Source organism: Anopheles ziemanni, chromosome 3 (genome assembly GCF_943734765.1).
Source record: "Anopheles ziemanni chromosome 3, idAnoZiCoDA_A2_x.2, whole genome shotgun sequence".
Classification (NCBI taxonomy): Eukaryota; Metazoa; Arthropoda; class Insecta; order Diptera; family Culicidae; genus Anopheles; species Anopheles ziemanni.
The window spans coordinates 30,753,822-30,770,589 of NC_080706.1; the positions used below are offsets into that span (position 1 = coordinate 30,753,822).

Below are 16,768 nucleotides of genomic sequence, written 5' to 3' on the forward strand. Positions count from 1 at the left end.
TTTTAAATCTGTCTCTTTAAATAATGCAACAATAGTATGGATGATTCTCTGAAATATCTTCAATAGTTGGTCGCTTCTCATGCGTTCCTAAAAGTCGTGTTGTCCGTAACCGCAAAGGCGAAAAAAAAAGTTTAAATGCATACGACTAATTCTTAAATGCTATTATAGCCTTGATATGAACTTATTTCAATTATGTCTAAATGCCCAACGCATGGGGGTGCCTCATTTGGGATGATAATACTTTTTTCCTAATTTTTTGACGCACGTTGCCCGAATTGTTGCTGTAAAGCCGAAATCATTGAGGCAAATAGTGTTGGCATTATTTTTGTAAAACATTTTTCACTGTTTGCCATAGCACTGGATAGCGTATTTGTTGAATCTAGAATTGAGCACTAATCGCACTGAGCGCTACACACTTCGTTCTATTCTATATACTTTAGGGAAATTTTGGCTTTAGGTTCTAATTGAAATTGATCTCTGGGCGTACTCAGGCATGTTTGAGCAATGCAACACACGATGCATAAAGCGTCCTTCAAAAGGCATTTGAAATCAAAAGAGGGATCCTAACACACTCATAAAACCGGGCAAGGCAGGCAAGAGCGATCGCGCACAGGGATTTGCCCCTCCGCAGCCGCAAGAATAGGAATAGCTCGGAGGGTTGAAAATCATCATTTAAACATATAAATATCTAAACAACAGATGAACAAAAACGTGAAATAAATTAGAATAAATTAAGATAAATACATATCGATCCGAACAGGTAAAAATAAAACTGTAGAGACACGCTAAAAGGTAGCTAGTTTGCTGCCGAAAATTTGTGGGCGGATGCATGATGAGAGAGTATGAAGCTGGAACACTCTTCTTGGAACTTTATGTGTAAAATTTGAACACCGATAGGCTTTGTGAGGAAAGTAGACAGTTGTCCATGTGTAAATTTGACTGGATCGTCACGAAAGGAAACGATCTTATAGTGCCGTTTCGAGGGCAGCCGCTGCCTGCATTTTCTCGGCTTCGTTCATTTCTGTTCCTTCCTTTTGGTCCGTCCGGGCACCGAACTTTGCGCCCAACTCCTTCACGAGCCGCCCGCGATGTCCCTCGGTTGACACAGGGGTTGTGGAAAATCCTGCGAAAGATTTTGCCATCCGCGGCACTTCACCCTTCATGAAATTGTTCTCGTCTTCTTTGAGGAATATGTTTTCCTTAATACTACTGATCGTCTGCTCCAAGTCGCTGGCCAGTTGTGCCATCTTTTCTGGTGGGATCGAACCCTTACTGTCGATGGTAGGTGGTTCGCTCTCTTCGGTGGATTTTCGATCGATGGGCTGGATGTCTTCCTCGCTGTTCGCCTCCGGAATGGCCGTAGATATGACACCCGTGCGCATATTGTTATAGCGCCAGTTCGAGCGCGAACCGACCCCTTTTCCACCGGAAGCCTTCGTCGGCGATCCACCGTAGTTGCCCTGCTGCGCTATCCGCCGGAAGCTGTACATTTTCGGTGAGGCGGACATGTCCAGGATGGCCATACCTCCGCCCGGGGATCCTGGTGTTTCCTGGGGTCGGTTCGCCGAAGCCGCCGCCGCCGCCTCCTTACTTTTCTTAAGCATTTCCACGGCGGACATTTTCGAACCGGGGCTAGCATGAGACTTTGTTCCGTGCGCAAGTAGCAACTTTTTGAAATCCATCAGACTCGTTTTCGGGGTGCCCAAGCGGTCAGAGCATGTCTTCGGCACCTCGACGCTATTCGAGGCCCAACTGTGCCGTCCACGTGGTGTTTGCGGTTCGAGCATTTCACGTGGTGTTGACCGTCCGGAATGAACCGGCGAACTTCCCAGCGAGCGTACGGCAGGGGAAGAAAGTAACCTATTCTGCCACTGCATCGTCAGCTCGTCCTCCTTCGACGGCGTAGACGTCTTGAACGGATTCGATTGGCATGGTTTGATGGGCGACAGTTCGCTGCTCTGTTCGGCCAGTATCGAGCGAAGGCTTCGATCGGTTGGCCGGGACCCAGCAGCAATGCGGCCTCCTACGGCCAGGGGTGATGGTTTTGACTTGTTCGGAATCGCGTATAGACTGTGCGGATCAACGATCGAATCACCTTCCACCGGAGGCTGTGGACTGCTGGCCTGCTGTGGGCTGCAAAAGCCACCCGCCAGAAGTGCTTTCGGTGGTTCGTAGTCACTGTGCAGTGCCGGGTAACCCCGGGGCACTCTGGACTCTACCAATCTGGTCGGCAAACCGCTTCGGCCACCGATGGTTAGCTTATCCGGGTACCAATTTCTTATACTAGAACGGTCCAAAGAGTGAGCACCTGCAAAGGAGATAGGTAAAGATGGGGACAAGTCTTATTTCTGGACGGCTCGGGAACTTACGCATCGCCGTGCGGTGGCTTCTACTGTGCAGATTTGTGGTGCATGTTATACGTGTGCGTGTGTATGTTCGTGTCGGAAGTGCATTCCCTCTAGTAGTAAGTGCAGTGATGTTGGTTGAGTTTGAGATGAAAAATGTGTAAAAACGTTGGTCGAATCTTTTTTTTCGGTTTGGTAAAGCTTATTAGACAGAAGATGTTACTGCACATCGATATAATTTTACTTGCATGTGTTAATTTGTTTAGCAGCATTTCTTATATTACACGAAATTCATAAAATGGATGCTCCTTTTCGCCTTCTTTTTAGACTTTTAACTTACAAGCACACAAAGTAGTAATTAACGAAAACGAAATAATTAAAAACAATAATAGAAGAATAAACCTCAAAACACGGACACAGATATATTTCATATACAAATTTATTTTGAAAGCAAAAATTTGCCAAAAACCTACCCTTACCCGAATAAAATATACGCGGATCAATGATCGAAATGAGAGACATTACATCTTAATCAAGTTAAGTACACAGTGTAACACAACAATATCAAACAAATTGCAAAAGCGATTGCTCTCTCAATTGCCATGCTTCGGTTAGGTTGAACACGGAATGCATTGGGGTCGGAATTTGAAAGCAAAAAAGTGGACAATATCACACTCTCCTAAGGGTTAATTAGAATACCTTGTCTTAATTGAAGAAAACGTTGCATTTTACGAAGTAGAACAATTGTTTTTGCAATCCCGAAATGTTTCTTTTTTGCTCGGCATTGAAAGATAATTTAACTTTTATACATCATACTTTTTAGGAAGTACATAAGATAGTAGTATCTTTAATTACAAGCTATTTTCGCTTCTAAATATTTTTTTCCGAAATAAACAATGCTGGCACCAGTAGTGTGAAAGTCACAATCTTCCTTTCGTAATTAGTGACAAACGTGACGTTTTGTTATGTACATCTACATGTAAGGATGGCTTGTTAGTAAGCCGTGAGAAGGAAAGAGATAGCTAGAGTGAAGGCGTCCAAGGAAGGGATGAGATGGAGCAACAGGATAACAACATGTCTAGTTATGATATCCTAAGCGTTACAGAAAAACGGGGATGTATGAGATTCTGCGTTGGGATATGTAGTGCACACACAGGGGCAGTAAACCCCGCTACCTGTTGTAACTGGTGGGCAACGCTAACTTGGTGCCTACGAAAGTGCTCTGCTTACCTTCCGGGTAGGGTTTCGCATGGCCTACCATCGTCGGTTGGTAGGAGGCTGCGGCTACGCTTTGTACGTTTACTTGAGCACCTTTGTAGAATGTGGCGGTGGGGGTTGTTGCTGCTGTTCCGGGAAGCGGTGCCGTGTGGTGGCCCTCGACGTTGGGACTGATTCGCCCCAGAGTGTTGGTGGAGGAGTAGGACGGCGAAAAGGACTGCATGTTGGACAGTTCGCGTGGTTCCCGTTGCGGTGGTGGTTGCTGCGATTTAGCACTGTTCGGAAGGATCGTTGCCACGAGTGTTTTCTTTGCACCGGGCTCGAGGATGCTGCCAGGGGCGCCTGCTGCGATGGATGGAACGATCCGATTGCCAGACCCCAATGCTCCGTAACGCGCCGACAGCAGAGGACGCTTCAGTTGCCGCACGGTGGGAATGACCGTGGGACGGACCGTCGCAGCACTCGCGTTCACGGAAGTCGATGCACCATCACCGACAGCGCCATCACCGAGTTCGAGTGGTCGATGCTGCCGAAGAACGAGATTTTGTTTACATTGCGCTTCGCGTGACGAGACGTCCTTTACGCATGGCCCGGGTGCGAATGTCGTGTGCGCTCCCTTCCGTCGCTTCAAGCTGTCAGATGAGAAAATCACTCTCCCGTTCGCATCCAGCTTCACACGCGCAGCACCCTTCAGCGCAGCAGCGTGCGGTTGCACCTTTCCACTGCCCGCTGCCACCGTCGCCGTCGGTGTCGTCTCCACCGTTGATTCTGTCGCGGTGCAGCTTCCGGCGCCATCTTGACCCGATTGCAGCGTGACAGCCGCGCTAGCACACTTGTCATCGACCAGCAGGAAGTTGCCACTCTCGCACTTCATGTTGCACGGTAGCTCGTTCAACGAAACGTACTCCGTCTCTTCGTTAAGGTTGCCGGATAGAACCGTCGCCAGGTTGCGCCGTACGGTCAGTTCGTTCGGCGTCTTCCGTCCTCCCCCCTTGGCAATTTCCACGTACTCCCCACCACCACCACCGCTACCATCATCGTCATGCTTCTCAAGCGATCCATCCAGTCCAGCTTCTTCCTTCGTGGGCGACTTTTTCAAATGTGGCAATGCACCCTTGATCCGATCTAGCACGCTGTTCAGTGGTAACAGCGAGTGCTTGCGGAAATCTTTCGGTTTCTTCAACTCGAACGACGTCGACTCTGTCAGCGAAGGACGCTTCGAGGACACGGTGGACTTCTCGTTCGAGGACGCCGTCGGTGTCTTGCGAGATGAGGCAGGAACTTTCGGAGTTACTCCAGCATCGTGCTCGTCGTCACTGTTCGTCGGCGTGATGATGCACATCGAAGGAATGCGGCTCGTGTTGATGGTTGTCTTCACCTTCAGCCTCTCTGTACGCTCCACACATTCCACATCGGACGATTCCGACTGCTCCGGTTCGGCGGTCGGTGGAAGTTTCTTACTCGCTTCAGGCTGCTTCTCCGTTCCACTTTGCGGCTGTGTTTTCAGTGCATTTCCGTCAGCCACGTCCAATCGGTTGTTGTTCTCCTGCCGGAGGATCTTTAGGACTTCCTTCTGGATGAGCACACCGTTGCGCTTGATCGTGCCGGTGCTGTCCAGCGTGCTTCCCAGGGTGCTGCTCGAGTAGCTTCGCTCGAGCGTTCCGTTGCTGGCGGTGCTATTGCTTCGGTTCAACTTGGTCAGCGAGCTCTTGCGTTCCGGGATTTTCGGTAGGCTAGCGTTGACACTCTTCTCACAATCCGCCAGCACCGTGCAGATCGTACCGGCCGAGCTAGTGGTCGTCGTCGACGTAGAACCCTTCCCGTATCCATCGTAGTCGTTCTCCTGCGACACGATCGTTGTGTTGCCCGAGCTGGAGAACGATGTAATGCTGGACAGGGCCGTCGTCGACTGGAGTGGCGTCATCGGTTCCTCCTCCTTGAGCGTTTTCAAACCCGAATCGACGTGGAACGAGGTGTAGTAGCCTTCCGTGTCGCACGAGTACACCGAGCTCGTTTCACCACCTTCGTCGTGGTAGTCGAATGTCTGCAGGTCGGGTGTGATCGTCCCCTCGCTCGTGACGCTGCTCGATGCGGACGTGTTGAAGAACCGTCGCCGGCTCACGATCGAGCTGGGCGGTGCACTCGAGCTGACCGGATTGCTGTGGTTGAGCGAGGTGCTGGAAGCGCTCGACTTGGGGTGCGTGTTGGTGGACGTGATCTCACTGCCGATCGACGTGCGGCCCGACTCCGAGCTGGCACTCCAGTTGCCACTGGACGAGTGCGGCTCATCGCGGCTTCCCAACGCCGTCCGCCGCTGCCGACGGATCGTGGACGTCTCCCGAAGCTTCACCGGATTGATCGAGGCGGGCAGATACGCGGCACCACCGATGACGCCCGACGAGCTGCGCTCCGACGATGAGTAAGACGGCTTTCGATCGTGCGAAAGGCGCTTCTCCCTGTCGGAACCGCGTCGCCGGGTGCCACCTGCTCCACTGGCACCGCCACCGCCGCCCGCTGCGCTCTGCTGCCGCGCCAGGGTGGTATCGTGTATATTGAAGTCGTCAATATCGTGATCCTTCTGGTCGCGGTTGCTCGACTCGCGGTTGATCATCCGCAGCCGGTTGATGCCCCACTGCTTCAGCGAGTTGAAGTGCGACATCTTGTTGAAGCTCTTGGCCCATTCGGCCGAGAACGAGGGCGTCTCTTTGCGCAGCAGGTCGCCCGACTTGCTGCGGATCGCCGGCACCAGCTCGCCAAAGTCGCACGGTGCGTGCTCACCATCCGCTGGCCCGCTGGCTTCCGGTTCCCTGCAAGAGACGATGACATTGGGAGAGATTGTAGGCATTAGATAGGCAAGCAGCCCAACTCCAGTGTTTCGAGCTGGGATAGAAATCATACATCGTTCTTTTTTATTTGCGGAAGAGAGCTTTCTTTAAACTGGTAAATATTCTAACTCTGGATCTAAGCAGTTTTCGGTGGATAGAAACCATTAGTCCTTTGAAGACATGTTTTACATGAACTCAAATTTCAAAAGATGATATACTTTAAATAGAAATTAGTGGAACTTTCGTTTCAGTAAACGAATTTCGTAATTGCTTTCCTTTGAATAGGACCATTCTGCCCTTCACTGCTCGAAGCACTGGAGGTGTTGATTAGAATGTATCGGCGCGTTACATATGCGAAATACTCCCAGGTGTCGGTGTGGAGTAATGAAAACAATGTTAAAACAGAACAGTACACGAAACGAATAAGTAAAGCCGGATGATCACACAAGAGCGCCAACACAACATACATTTAAATGTACCTTTCAATACAAACCTTACAGTAAGTTGTCGGATGTCTTGTGTAGTTTCTTCTCTTTACATATTAATAATGTCCAATTCATTCGTTTACATTAAACATGAGTGTGAACAACACATCAAACCACGTAAAACGGAGAAAAGCATGATAAAACGAGCATATCGCGAGACCACCGGCAAACCCACCAGTCCCAAAATGCGGGTCAAAGCCCTCTTGAGAGGAAGCCACGTTACATACCCTTTGCTGATGACTTCCGCTATTTCCCGCTGATCCGTGCCGGCGATCGTGTTTCTTCTTTTACCTCTCGGGCGTCGCAAACGCGAACGGCGCCTAACCGTGTCCTCTTCCGGCTTGGAGTCGTCCTTTTTCGGGCGTGGTCCATAGCAAACCAGTGCCGACCGCCTCGTGGAGGACATGCGATCGAACGGTCGGCCGGACGTGTCGATTTTTATCGTTTCCGCTGGGAATCTGTACGTGGGGAAGCACAAAGGGAAATGAGGTTAGGCAATTCGGTCCAGTGTGAAGTTGTTACTCCTTGGATAGCTGCTGGATGTACGCACTTTGATGCCAGAATACGACATTGTTCGTCCGGCGAGGGTAGAAGGTGATCGATTCGATCGTCACTGGTGTCCGAGCGCACCGGAGACTCCGCCAGCGTCGTAATGGCGTCGATGTCGATGTCATGGTTCGCTGTAGAGGACGTGGCTGGTTGGACCGAATCTAGAACATCGGCACTTGCTTCACTGATGTTCGGTAGGACGGAATTGTTGGCGGTGGAATTGGGGGCAATTTTCACCGAACATGATACCCCCGTTGTCACGTCGCCGATCGCCTCCGCGGATGTCCATTTACGTAGATCCTGTACGGCTGTGGGCTATAGAATAAAGAAAAATATACAAATGGTTAAAATTAGTTAATTTAAGACCCCTCTTTACAATTGGTTTTGTGTTAGGTTTATCCAATTTAAAAAAAAAATCTTAAAGTCTAACTCTAAGATAGTTACAATTGTTTACATCTCTTTGCGGTTCAAAATTGGTTTTATATTTGAGGTAAATTTTCTCGTTTCATCGAAAGAGCCTTTTGTGAAAATTGCATTTGCTCGTTTAGCTTAGAATTTATGGTTGGCGAAGAAACCACAAATGACAAATTAGCGATAGAATGGAACCATTATTAGAAAGTCTCGAAATTTCCTTCAATAATCTTCTTCTGCTTCTTCGACCTGGCTTAATTTGTATATGCAAAACCTATATTTATAGCAAAGTATGGTTGGAAGACATTTCAATGTGTGCATGAAATTGCATACTCGTATCTATTGGATTTAATGCATGACAGATCGCTTTCTTCTTCGATTGATTGCAATTTGCTCATGTTTCAACAGCATTTCCCGTTAAGCTACATACAGTAAAGTGAAAAAAAATGAAAAGATAAAGACAAGAAAGATAACGACTGCACAACACACGGTGGGACCCACTTTACACTGCTGCTCGAAAGCATTAAGTTAAACACGAAAGTCAACAGCAAATCAAACACCGCCGGATCGGTCCGCTCTGTTTGCTGTGGGACCGTTGGTCAAATGTTTGCTCGCCGCGCTGATAAGGGCTCGCAAACAGCCCTTTTTGCCGGCCTACCTGGTAGGGGTAGAGGGTGGAAATCAATCACCACGAAACGACGAGCCAGATAAGATCGGTCCCGGGGGAGTTCGAGGGGCTGGAGGAGGGTGGACGACAATAGAACGGCGGTGCCGACAACATTGTCACCTGTGCCGCCTCGTCCGCTGGAGGGAGCGGCCATCGTATCTGGTTGCCGAGCACGTGTAAATAAATATCTTTGTGGTCAGCAAGGCGGATGTGACCCTGATTCTGGCATCGGAACTCGCACCGGGAAAAGGCCCCCCCTAATGAAGTGGGCTTCTAGCAGTGCTTTTTTTTCCGGTGGGTTCATTATGCCCAAGGCGGAAGACGGAAACACGCGGTGCGGAAACATAAACTACGGGCAAGTGTAATGCGATACATACCAGGCTGACTTCGATGTCCAGGTCGACGTTGTTGGCCCGGGCGTTGCGGCGTTGGCGGCTCAGCACCGGCGTGCAGATGAACGCATCCGAGCTGCTGCCGGCGATGTTGCCCATGATCCGGTCCATCTCGGCGATGGTCGCGACGGGCGTCTTGGCTGCGGCCTCGTACATCCCCTGCACCGTCTCCGAGCGCGTCGCCACGGTGAACAGCGACGTGTCCACATGGTACTGCGTTTTGTGGTGCTGCTTGATCTGGACGAATGTATCGAGGTCACTTTCCGCTGCACGCCGCGAGTTGTCGACACGTCAATTAAAGCATGAAACGATGGAAACACACGGAAGGTGAAACGTTGGTGGTGTTGGTTGAGTGAGAAGGAAGCTGTAAAACAATCGAACCGGCAAGGGTGCAAACGAAACCAGCCGGCGATGGTACGGAAAACTCTGCCTGTGTTCAAACAAACGCCCGGTGCCTCAGTGTGGCTCCAACCGGGGAAATCGAGATGTCTTCATCAGCAACCTAATCCCAAAGCCGCATTCCGCCGAATGTTAATTTGCTTTTACTTTCTGCCGAGCTCCCCTCCCCCTTGGACTCAGCCTACTTTCCGCTAAGTGGATTGTTTTACGGTGGGTTGATAATTGATGTAAAGTTATTCATGGCCCTTGACACGAATCGGTATCAACCCGAAAAGCCGCTACATGATAAGATATGTGGCAAGTTCCCAATGGGTATGTTTGTAGTACAAATTAGCTCGATGGGGAATGTTCCGAATGGGCCCGTTTTTCGTGTAGATAAGAAAGTATTCGGCTTCCCGCCAGAACGATTAGGATAACTGGTTTCAGCGATTAACATTATTAGAAGGCTAATGAAAAGTAGTTTTTCGTGCGGGAAATGTGTTTGCATTCACACTGTAACATTTTACGATGATTAATTTGGAAACAGTTTCTATTCGTATGAACATGAGTTGGAAAATTTACGCTTCGTTGCAGAGGAAATTCACTAAAATATTGCTTACACATTAATTCTACATAACGGTCCACAGTCCCGCATACCAACCGTTCAGCACATGTCCGTTGCATGAATGTGACTCTCCGGAATGTTGGCACCGTTTGCATAAATTGCCATTGTCTTGTGAATGTTAACATAGGCTGAAACTACGTAGACTTAAAATGAGCAATTCTACTAATTTTTAGTTGTACACGAATTGTGTGAGTGAAATACAACAGTGCGCGTCATATAATTGTTCAGTTTTGCGGGTTTTCATCATCAAATCTATCACGAAGGCAAGACCGACTGGTTTTTACACGTGCAAAATCAATACTTTTATCCAAGAACATATTCTCACATTTGAAATATTTTTTATATTGATAAAAGTAGTACGCCAAAACATGATCTCGCATACAGCTTTTACAGTCTTTTAGCATGATCGTGATAGGAACGTAACGAGCAAATAGAGAACGCATAAGTGCAAGAGCCAATCAGTGAAAGGTAATGGCGGCCTGTTTACTACGATGGCGGCAAGCGCTAGCACGATGGCGGTAAACAATAGCACGATGGCCGCAACTTTTAGTGACAGTTTGTGACGCATTTGCGAGTGCGTTTGTTTTGATTTGAAACGATGGAAGGAACAGGGTCGCCGAAGCGTGCTTAAACCGCGTGAAAAGTTTAAGAACTTACACTGGAGGATCTTTTTATTCTGCAAGTAGTAATAAAAGCGATACCATAAACATATCCTAGTAATATACAGTGCGATCGTTGATGTACTCTCAGCACTGTTCATTTCCCAAACAAAATCTCACTTAGAAAATGAACAGTTTTGGTAAGGCAAGATGGATTGCTCGTTGTGCGTCCTATGCAATTTCAGCATACGCCTAGTTTTACCAGCGTGTAGTTGTACCTTAACATCGCCAACGTGCGACTCGTTTGTCACATGTCGCTCCACTCCACTTCCACTGACGCGCGGCGGCTTGATTGATAAGTTCAACCAAAATAGAGACCAGCCTCCCTTGCGGCCTGCCAGTTTTACGGCCCATTGTTAGTGGCCCATTGTTGTCTGACGCCAAATGGCGAATGTGTTAAAATTAATTTACCTTCCGTCATTGTGCGCACGGTGTGGGCAATGAGGAATGCCAGAGCATATGTGTATGAAAGCGAGATAGATAGAGAGGGAGCGAATGTTCGCGAATGCATTTATCGCATTTCACTGCACACACACACACAAGGGCTGTTGCATGCCAGCCGGCAGCGGAAGTCCTGGGCAGGCATAGAGCACATGTCGGGAACCGGTCGCCGGGGACGGATGGTGCGCTCGATTTAAATAACAAACGGATTTTCCTTCACGACCCAAAAAACACGCCGGTTGGAAAACCGAGCGCGCAGAAGAAAACAAAAACTTAAAAACCAACTGCTGCAGGGCCTTTTTGAGGGCCACGAGAGCTGCCATCTGCCCCGCGCAAGGGCCGCTCTATACCTTTTACAATACAGCGGAAAGGTCGACGTTGCTGAATGGTTGCTATGGTTTTCCAAACCGTGGCCTGAGATCGCTTCTAGCGAGCGCGGTGAGGTGTGAGATCAGGTAGGCATCGGCGCTTGAGTGTGTGTGTTTGTGTGAGTGAGTGAAACGGGGCGAAAAAGTGCAATGGCGCGATCGAGATGGCGCAAACTATTCGTCGCGTTCAATATAAGGGAGGTTTTTTGACGCCAGTGGTGCGCCTCCCCGGTGGTGTGCTTGTGTGTGTGTAGAGGTCGTATGATCCACGGGTACCTGGAAGATTGAACGTGATCTCGGCGCAGGGTATGCAGCGGGGCCGCGCGGTGTGCGGGGGTATCTTCTGGGGTTGAGTGTGCGCAACGTACCAGGCGCACCTTGAGAAAAGGGGTATTAAAAATACCAATACATCGTACCAGCGCGCATTCGGACCCCGCGGTGGAGAGCACTTAAGCGCCACCATTAAAAGAGCTTCCCTTAAAACTATGCGGCAACAGCGAGAACGGCAACGCAAACAGCATCACCGGCAGAAGCAGACAGACAGACATAAAAGTGACGGGCGGACATGGGAGGGGGGCACCCTGTCGCACCTGGTCCGAGTGTGCGTCGTCGTGGGGTAATTATTTTGGAAAATGCTACCACTCAACGGTCCCGCCGCCTGCGCTTGTCGAGAAAATGTCGGAAATGGAATCCGGCTCGGCAGTGGAACTGACGGTGACAACTGCGTACCGAACGAACAGCCTCTTGGCCTCGGCTACCAAACGGCAGCGCGTGCTCAAAGTCTCACAGATGCCGCCGGCCTGTTTTACGGATCGCTATAGGGATCTTCTAGGAAAGCCGTAGCGAAAATCCCGGGGTCTCGGGAGCTGGGCGAGAGAGAGGAATCTAAGATCGTTTGTAGTACCAGATACAACCCTCCGCCATTTGCCGCCGAAGACACCCAATCTCGGCACACACGCAAGATGCAACAGGGAGACAGAGAGAGAGAGAGAGAGAGAGAGAGAGAGGAGGGAGTGAAGTGGAAATGGATGGCCTGAACCTTCCATCCAGTATTTTATCTGTTTCCGGGATTTGGTGCCCCGTATGGTGCGCGTTCCTCCAGGCCCTTCTTGCGTCACACAGCTAATCTCACGCGACGAGGGAGCGAACTGCCGGCATGCTGTATGGCTTCCCGGGCGTAATGGATTTTTCATTTCACACTCCAGGACGCACACACAGCACGCGAAGGGGCGCGCAGTGATGCAGCCTAAAACATTTCCCTCCCGAGCTCCGAGGTGCTGTCGGGAACTTCCCGGAGACTTTGGCATGCGTGTGTACATTGGGTCTGGTCCAGCGTATCGGCTTACAGCCTACACCGATCCGGGTGGATCTCGGTTCGGGAGACGATCGGGGCGAGTGGAGTTAATGAGTTATTGATTTAAACCATTCGCCCCCTTTTTCCAGCGCGGCTGAACAACGGACTGGATGCTGGATTGATTGATGGTCATATGCGGGGCTCGGGGTAACTGACGATTCCCAACACCCAGTCCCAGTGGTGAACCCACGATGGAGTGGAAGACGTCGTCAAACGAGGGAAATGATCGCACTGGTTGTGGCTCGGCGTAATTATTGAGGACAGACAGAGATTTGTGGTTCTTCGAACGAGAGGAGTAGGAGTCTGCGGTCTAGCAGGGTCGGCGATACTTACGGACAGTGACTTGCTTCGGATCGAACGACTCCACCTTCTCGGACAGCCGGTCCAGCCGCTGCCGGAGCCCGACCGAGCGCTCGCTCACGCTGGTCAGCTCCTGGTGCAGCTCGGTGAAGATCTGGTTGGAGATGAACACCAGCGACGCCAGCTGGCGCAGGGCATTGCTGAGCGTGATGTTGGTCAGCGCCTCGAACTCATTGTCCGCCACCGGGATGGTCGGGGCCGCCGCGTATGGCTGGAGTGCCAACTTCGACGAGCGGGCGATGTACTTCGGGGTTACGACACGCTGCACGAACGGCATTTTGCTTCATGTTTGGTTCCACGCGCTGGGTGGCCGCGCCCGGGTGAGGGGGTGCCCGTGAGTGTGCGTTTATGTATCGACGTGCAGTATGACGGGCCGGACCACCAACAACCACACGCTGACCACCTTTACGATTTCTCTTGCTCCACAGCTTCTTCTTCCCTTGGATATATGTATCTTCCCTTTAAGACACTGGTAGGATCAATTCGCCTCTCGGGAAAGATCGTCGTCGTGGCTCACTACTGTGGAGGAGAAGACGCTTGCCATTGCTTCATACTTTCATGACTTAAACAAACACCAGCTCACTGCACTGACCATCGGAATGCCTCGCTTCTTCTCGCTTCCCGCGAAGGGCTACAGAACACCGCTCAAACTCCAGAACACTCACTAATTAAAATGACTCAAAGCCCGAAACTTCACGCAACACACGGTATTCTTCGGGCTGGAGACTACGTTGACCCCCGAAATTCGTACCTCCTTTTACACTGACACCAACAACCAACACACACACACACACACATACACACAGCGACACGCACAAACAAGGTCACAACAGTGGTTTCTTGCCTCAGGCTCGGAGGCTGCAACGAACAAGATCTCCCCGATCCGCCTCCGATCGAACCGACCTAACTGTGGGAAAAGAATCTTGCCTCAGACGACGCCGCGAAACGGATGATGTTGCTGTGTGTGCAGCAGCATTCTTTGCACTCCGAGACGGTTCCCAAACACACATGAAACGCGTACGGCCGGCAGCACGGCTTCGAACATACTGAAACCGCAGCGGCTTCGTCTTGAAAGCCGTCCCCGGCGGGGTCGGTTCTGTGAATGGCCGCGAACATACACACGGGCCGCTCGTACCGTCCGTATAGGAACGCCGGTGTGTGCGCGCTCTATTGCTACACAAACACGCGCACACCAACACGTAGCGATGGGAAACCGCGAGCCGTGAGATACCGAGAACCGCGCCGGTGATCTTCGTTCGATCGCGCGATCGCGTATCCGTACGCAAGGGTGGTTGGATGTTTTTGTACTCGATCGATCGCCGATCGCTGCATTGCTGACGTTCCAAGTCGGTGCTCAGCGAGGAGAGATCGCGTCGTAGGTGTAAATATAGGCGCTGAGGTGACACACACCTCCAGGTGGAGAAAAAGGGCCACCGGTGCCGGGCACTGGCCAGGACATCGTTGTTTGTGGCTGCGTGAACCTTTGGAGTCGTCCAGGAATGTCCTCGGAAGATGTTTTTCATGCCGGAGGACAGTCTACGGTCGATGGCCAGAAGATGGCTGCCGGTTCGGACCTTCAATTGGGTTCCGAAGCGCAGCAGATGTTCCAGCGGCTCCGGACCACCGGGTAACCGTTTTTCTTCGCCACGCGCTGAGGGAAAGGAAAACGGGTCGCCCGGCATGACCGACCGGGCTTGTTTCTTAGGGGTGTGTTTGTGCGATCCGAGTGAAATGCAACACTGGAACAACCGCACACACATAGGTACCAACAACGACGCGAGTGACCCTACGGTTGAATGTATTGCAGCGAGGGACGTTAAGGGATGATAGTTTGTTTCCCCCGAATACCGACTGGTTTTTGCCTGTATGCTTCGTTGGCCCTTCGTGGGGTTGGTATTGGTTCCTCAACACCACCACTGAGTGTGCCGTACGTGCCGTTACATGTGACGGGCGGCTTACAAGAAGCCGCGCGCCACGGAGGGGAAGTAGACATTGTGGCCCTTTTTCCTTCCTCCCCCATTCAACCGCCTCACTGTGACGTCTTCGGACACTTTGGATGCACGCACATACAGGTGACCACTGGGAAGCCTGCACAGTGCGCTCCAGCCCATTCCGAAAACCTGACAGGATCGATTCGATTCGTGTGTCGCGGTTTGTTTGGTTCGCCCTTTTTCCTTCGGCCCCAAGCTGGCCTCACCCACGCACCCGCATACCCTGGCATGCTAATGATCCGGCCACAAGCTTAAACGTACTCAAACAAACACACACACACACGAAGTAACCGTTGGAAAGTGGTTCTTGATTCGTTGGCTTAGTTTTATTTACTTCCCTTTTTTCCATCGAAACAACTTGACCGCTACCCAATTCCACTCGGCGGGGCGTTCGGGTGGGCAGCCCTGGTTTTCATTCATTCTTGCAAGGGCAGGTCAATCTGGTGTATGTGTGTGCGTGTGTGTTTCTTTCCATCCCCCTTGCTCAAGGAACCAGCTCGCGCCCACACACGCCTTTCGGGTGATATATCTCCGTGGGATCGGCCCCCGGTTTGGTGTGCATTTTATTTTATTTCATTTTACTTTTTTTCCGTTGGCTATGCGTTATGCTGCAGCGGCAGCATAATGCACACACCTCTTTTGCTCGCACCAGCTGCCCTCGTCCGTGCCGTCCGTTAGTCCGCCGGGGGTAGTTTCTCGTCGCAGAAACAATGTGGAAAGAAACATTAAAACATAAAAGACGACCTGCCAGCCCATCGACGGCCATCGGACCATGCCGATGCCCTTCGGAGCCACCTGAAGTAACGGAGTGCGACTTTTGGCAACGATCGTGGGGTTCGTTTTTTTGTACGTCGAGGAGGGGAGGGTCGGTGGGCTAATGTCGCCCGAAGGACGCCTCACGCAAACGCTCCTGTCTTTGGTGGGCGTTGTCCATGCACCGTTTTATGCGGGCTTTTAAAATGTTAGCTGTTGGATGAGGTTTTCTTAACAACTTTTATCGATTTAAAAAAAAATGTTAGTGAAGTAAGGTGGAACATATGAGTAGCTCGAAATCAGAAAATTTGAAGTGACTTGCAAAGGCGGTTTTGATACCGTTCGCTACCCTCTCCTTTCTATACCGGCCCCCGGTTTTGTAGGCTTCACTGCATTCGCGATAGACGGTTGGGCGCAAAGCACACCCCGCATTTTTAAACACAAAATGGTAATTAAGAGAAAAAAAAGCAACACCACAACCACCATCACCGGTCGGCAAAACTGTTTTTTTTTTGTTTTCGTCAAAGTCGGCTCCGGTTGGTTTGCAGTAGGCGCCGTCAAGCTGCCAGTGCTGATGTGATAGGACGCAGCACAATGTTGCTTAAATTACGTCAGACCGTCTGCTTGGGTTTGCCTTTACGACCTGCTGCACGCTCCACATATGATCTATTTTATTTCTGTCTTGCTGTTTTCTGGTGGTTTTTTTTATTTGCTTTTTCATGCCGGCCGGGTTTGCTTGCCACTCATTTGTTTATGCGCTCGATGGCGAACGTGAGCATAACCCGTAACAATGACCGCGATGGTGGTTTGACCCATGAAATGTGCGAACACGATCGGTGCCTTTAACACTAATCGTACTGCGGTCGCATGAGTGAGCGTTCGAAAAGTGAACGTGCTTTTAATGGTCGGAACAAATCCATTCACTAAATGCAGCATTTTTTATTAGC

General features: G+C 50.5%; 1 protein-coding gene across 1 annotated transcript; it reads right to left on the reverse strand.

Annotated features, from left to right (window-relative positions):
* Positions 1-965: 965 nt before the first annotated feature.
* Positions 966-13,354, reverse strand: LOC131284521 (mucin-19). The gene is made up of 6 exons (XM_058313380.1): positions 13,051-13,354; positions 8,878-9,158; positions 7,424-7,737; positions 7,101-7,331; positions 3,576-6,370; positions 966-2,308 (listed from the first exon to the last, which is right to left on the reverse strand). Exons 1-6 carry the CDS (start codon positions 13,352-13,354, stop codon positions 966-968), a joined length of 5,268 nt encoding a protein of 1,755 aa, XP_058169363.1.
* Between the last annotated feature and the right edge of the window lie 3,414 nt (positions 13,355-16,768).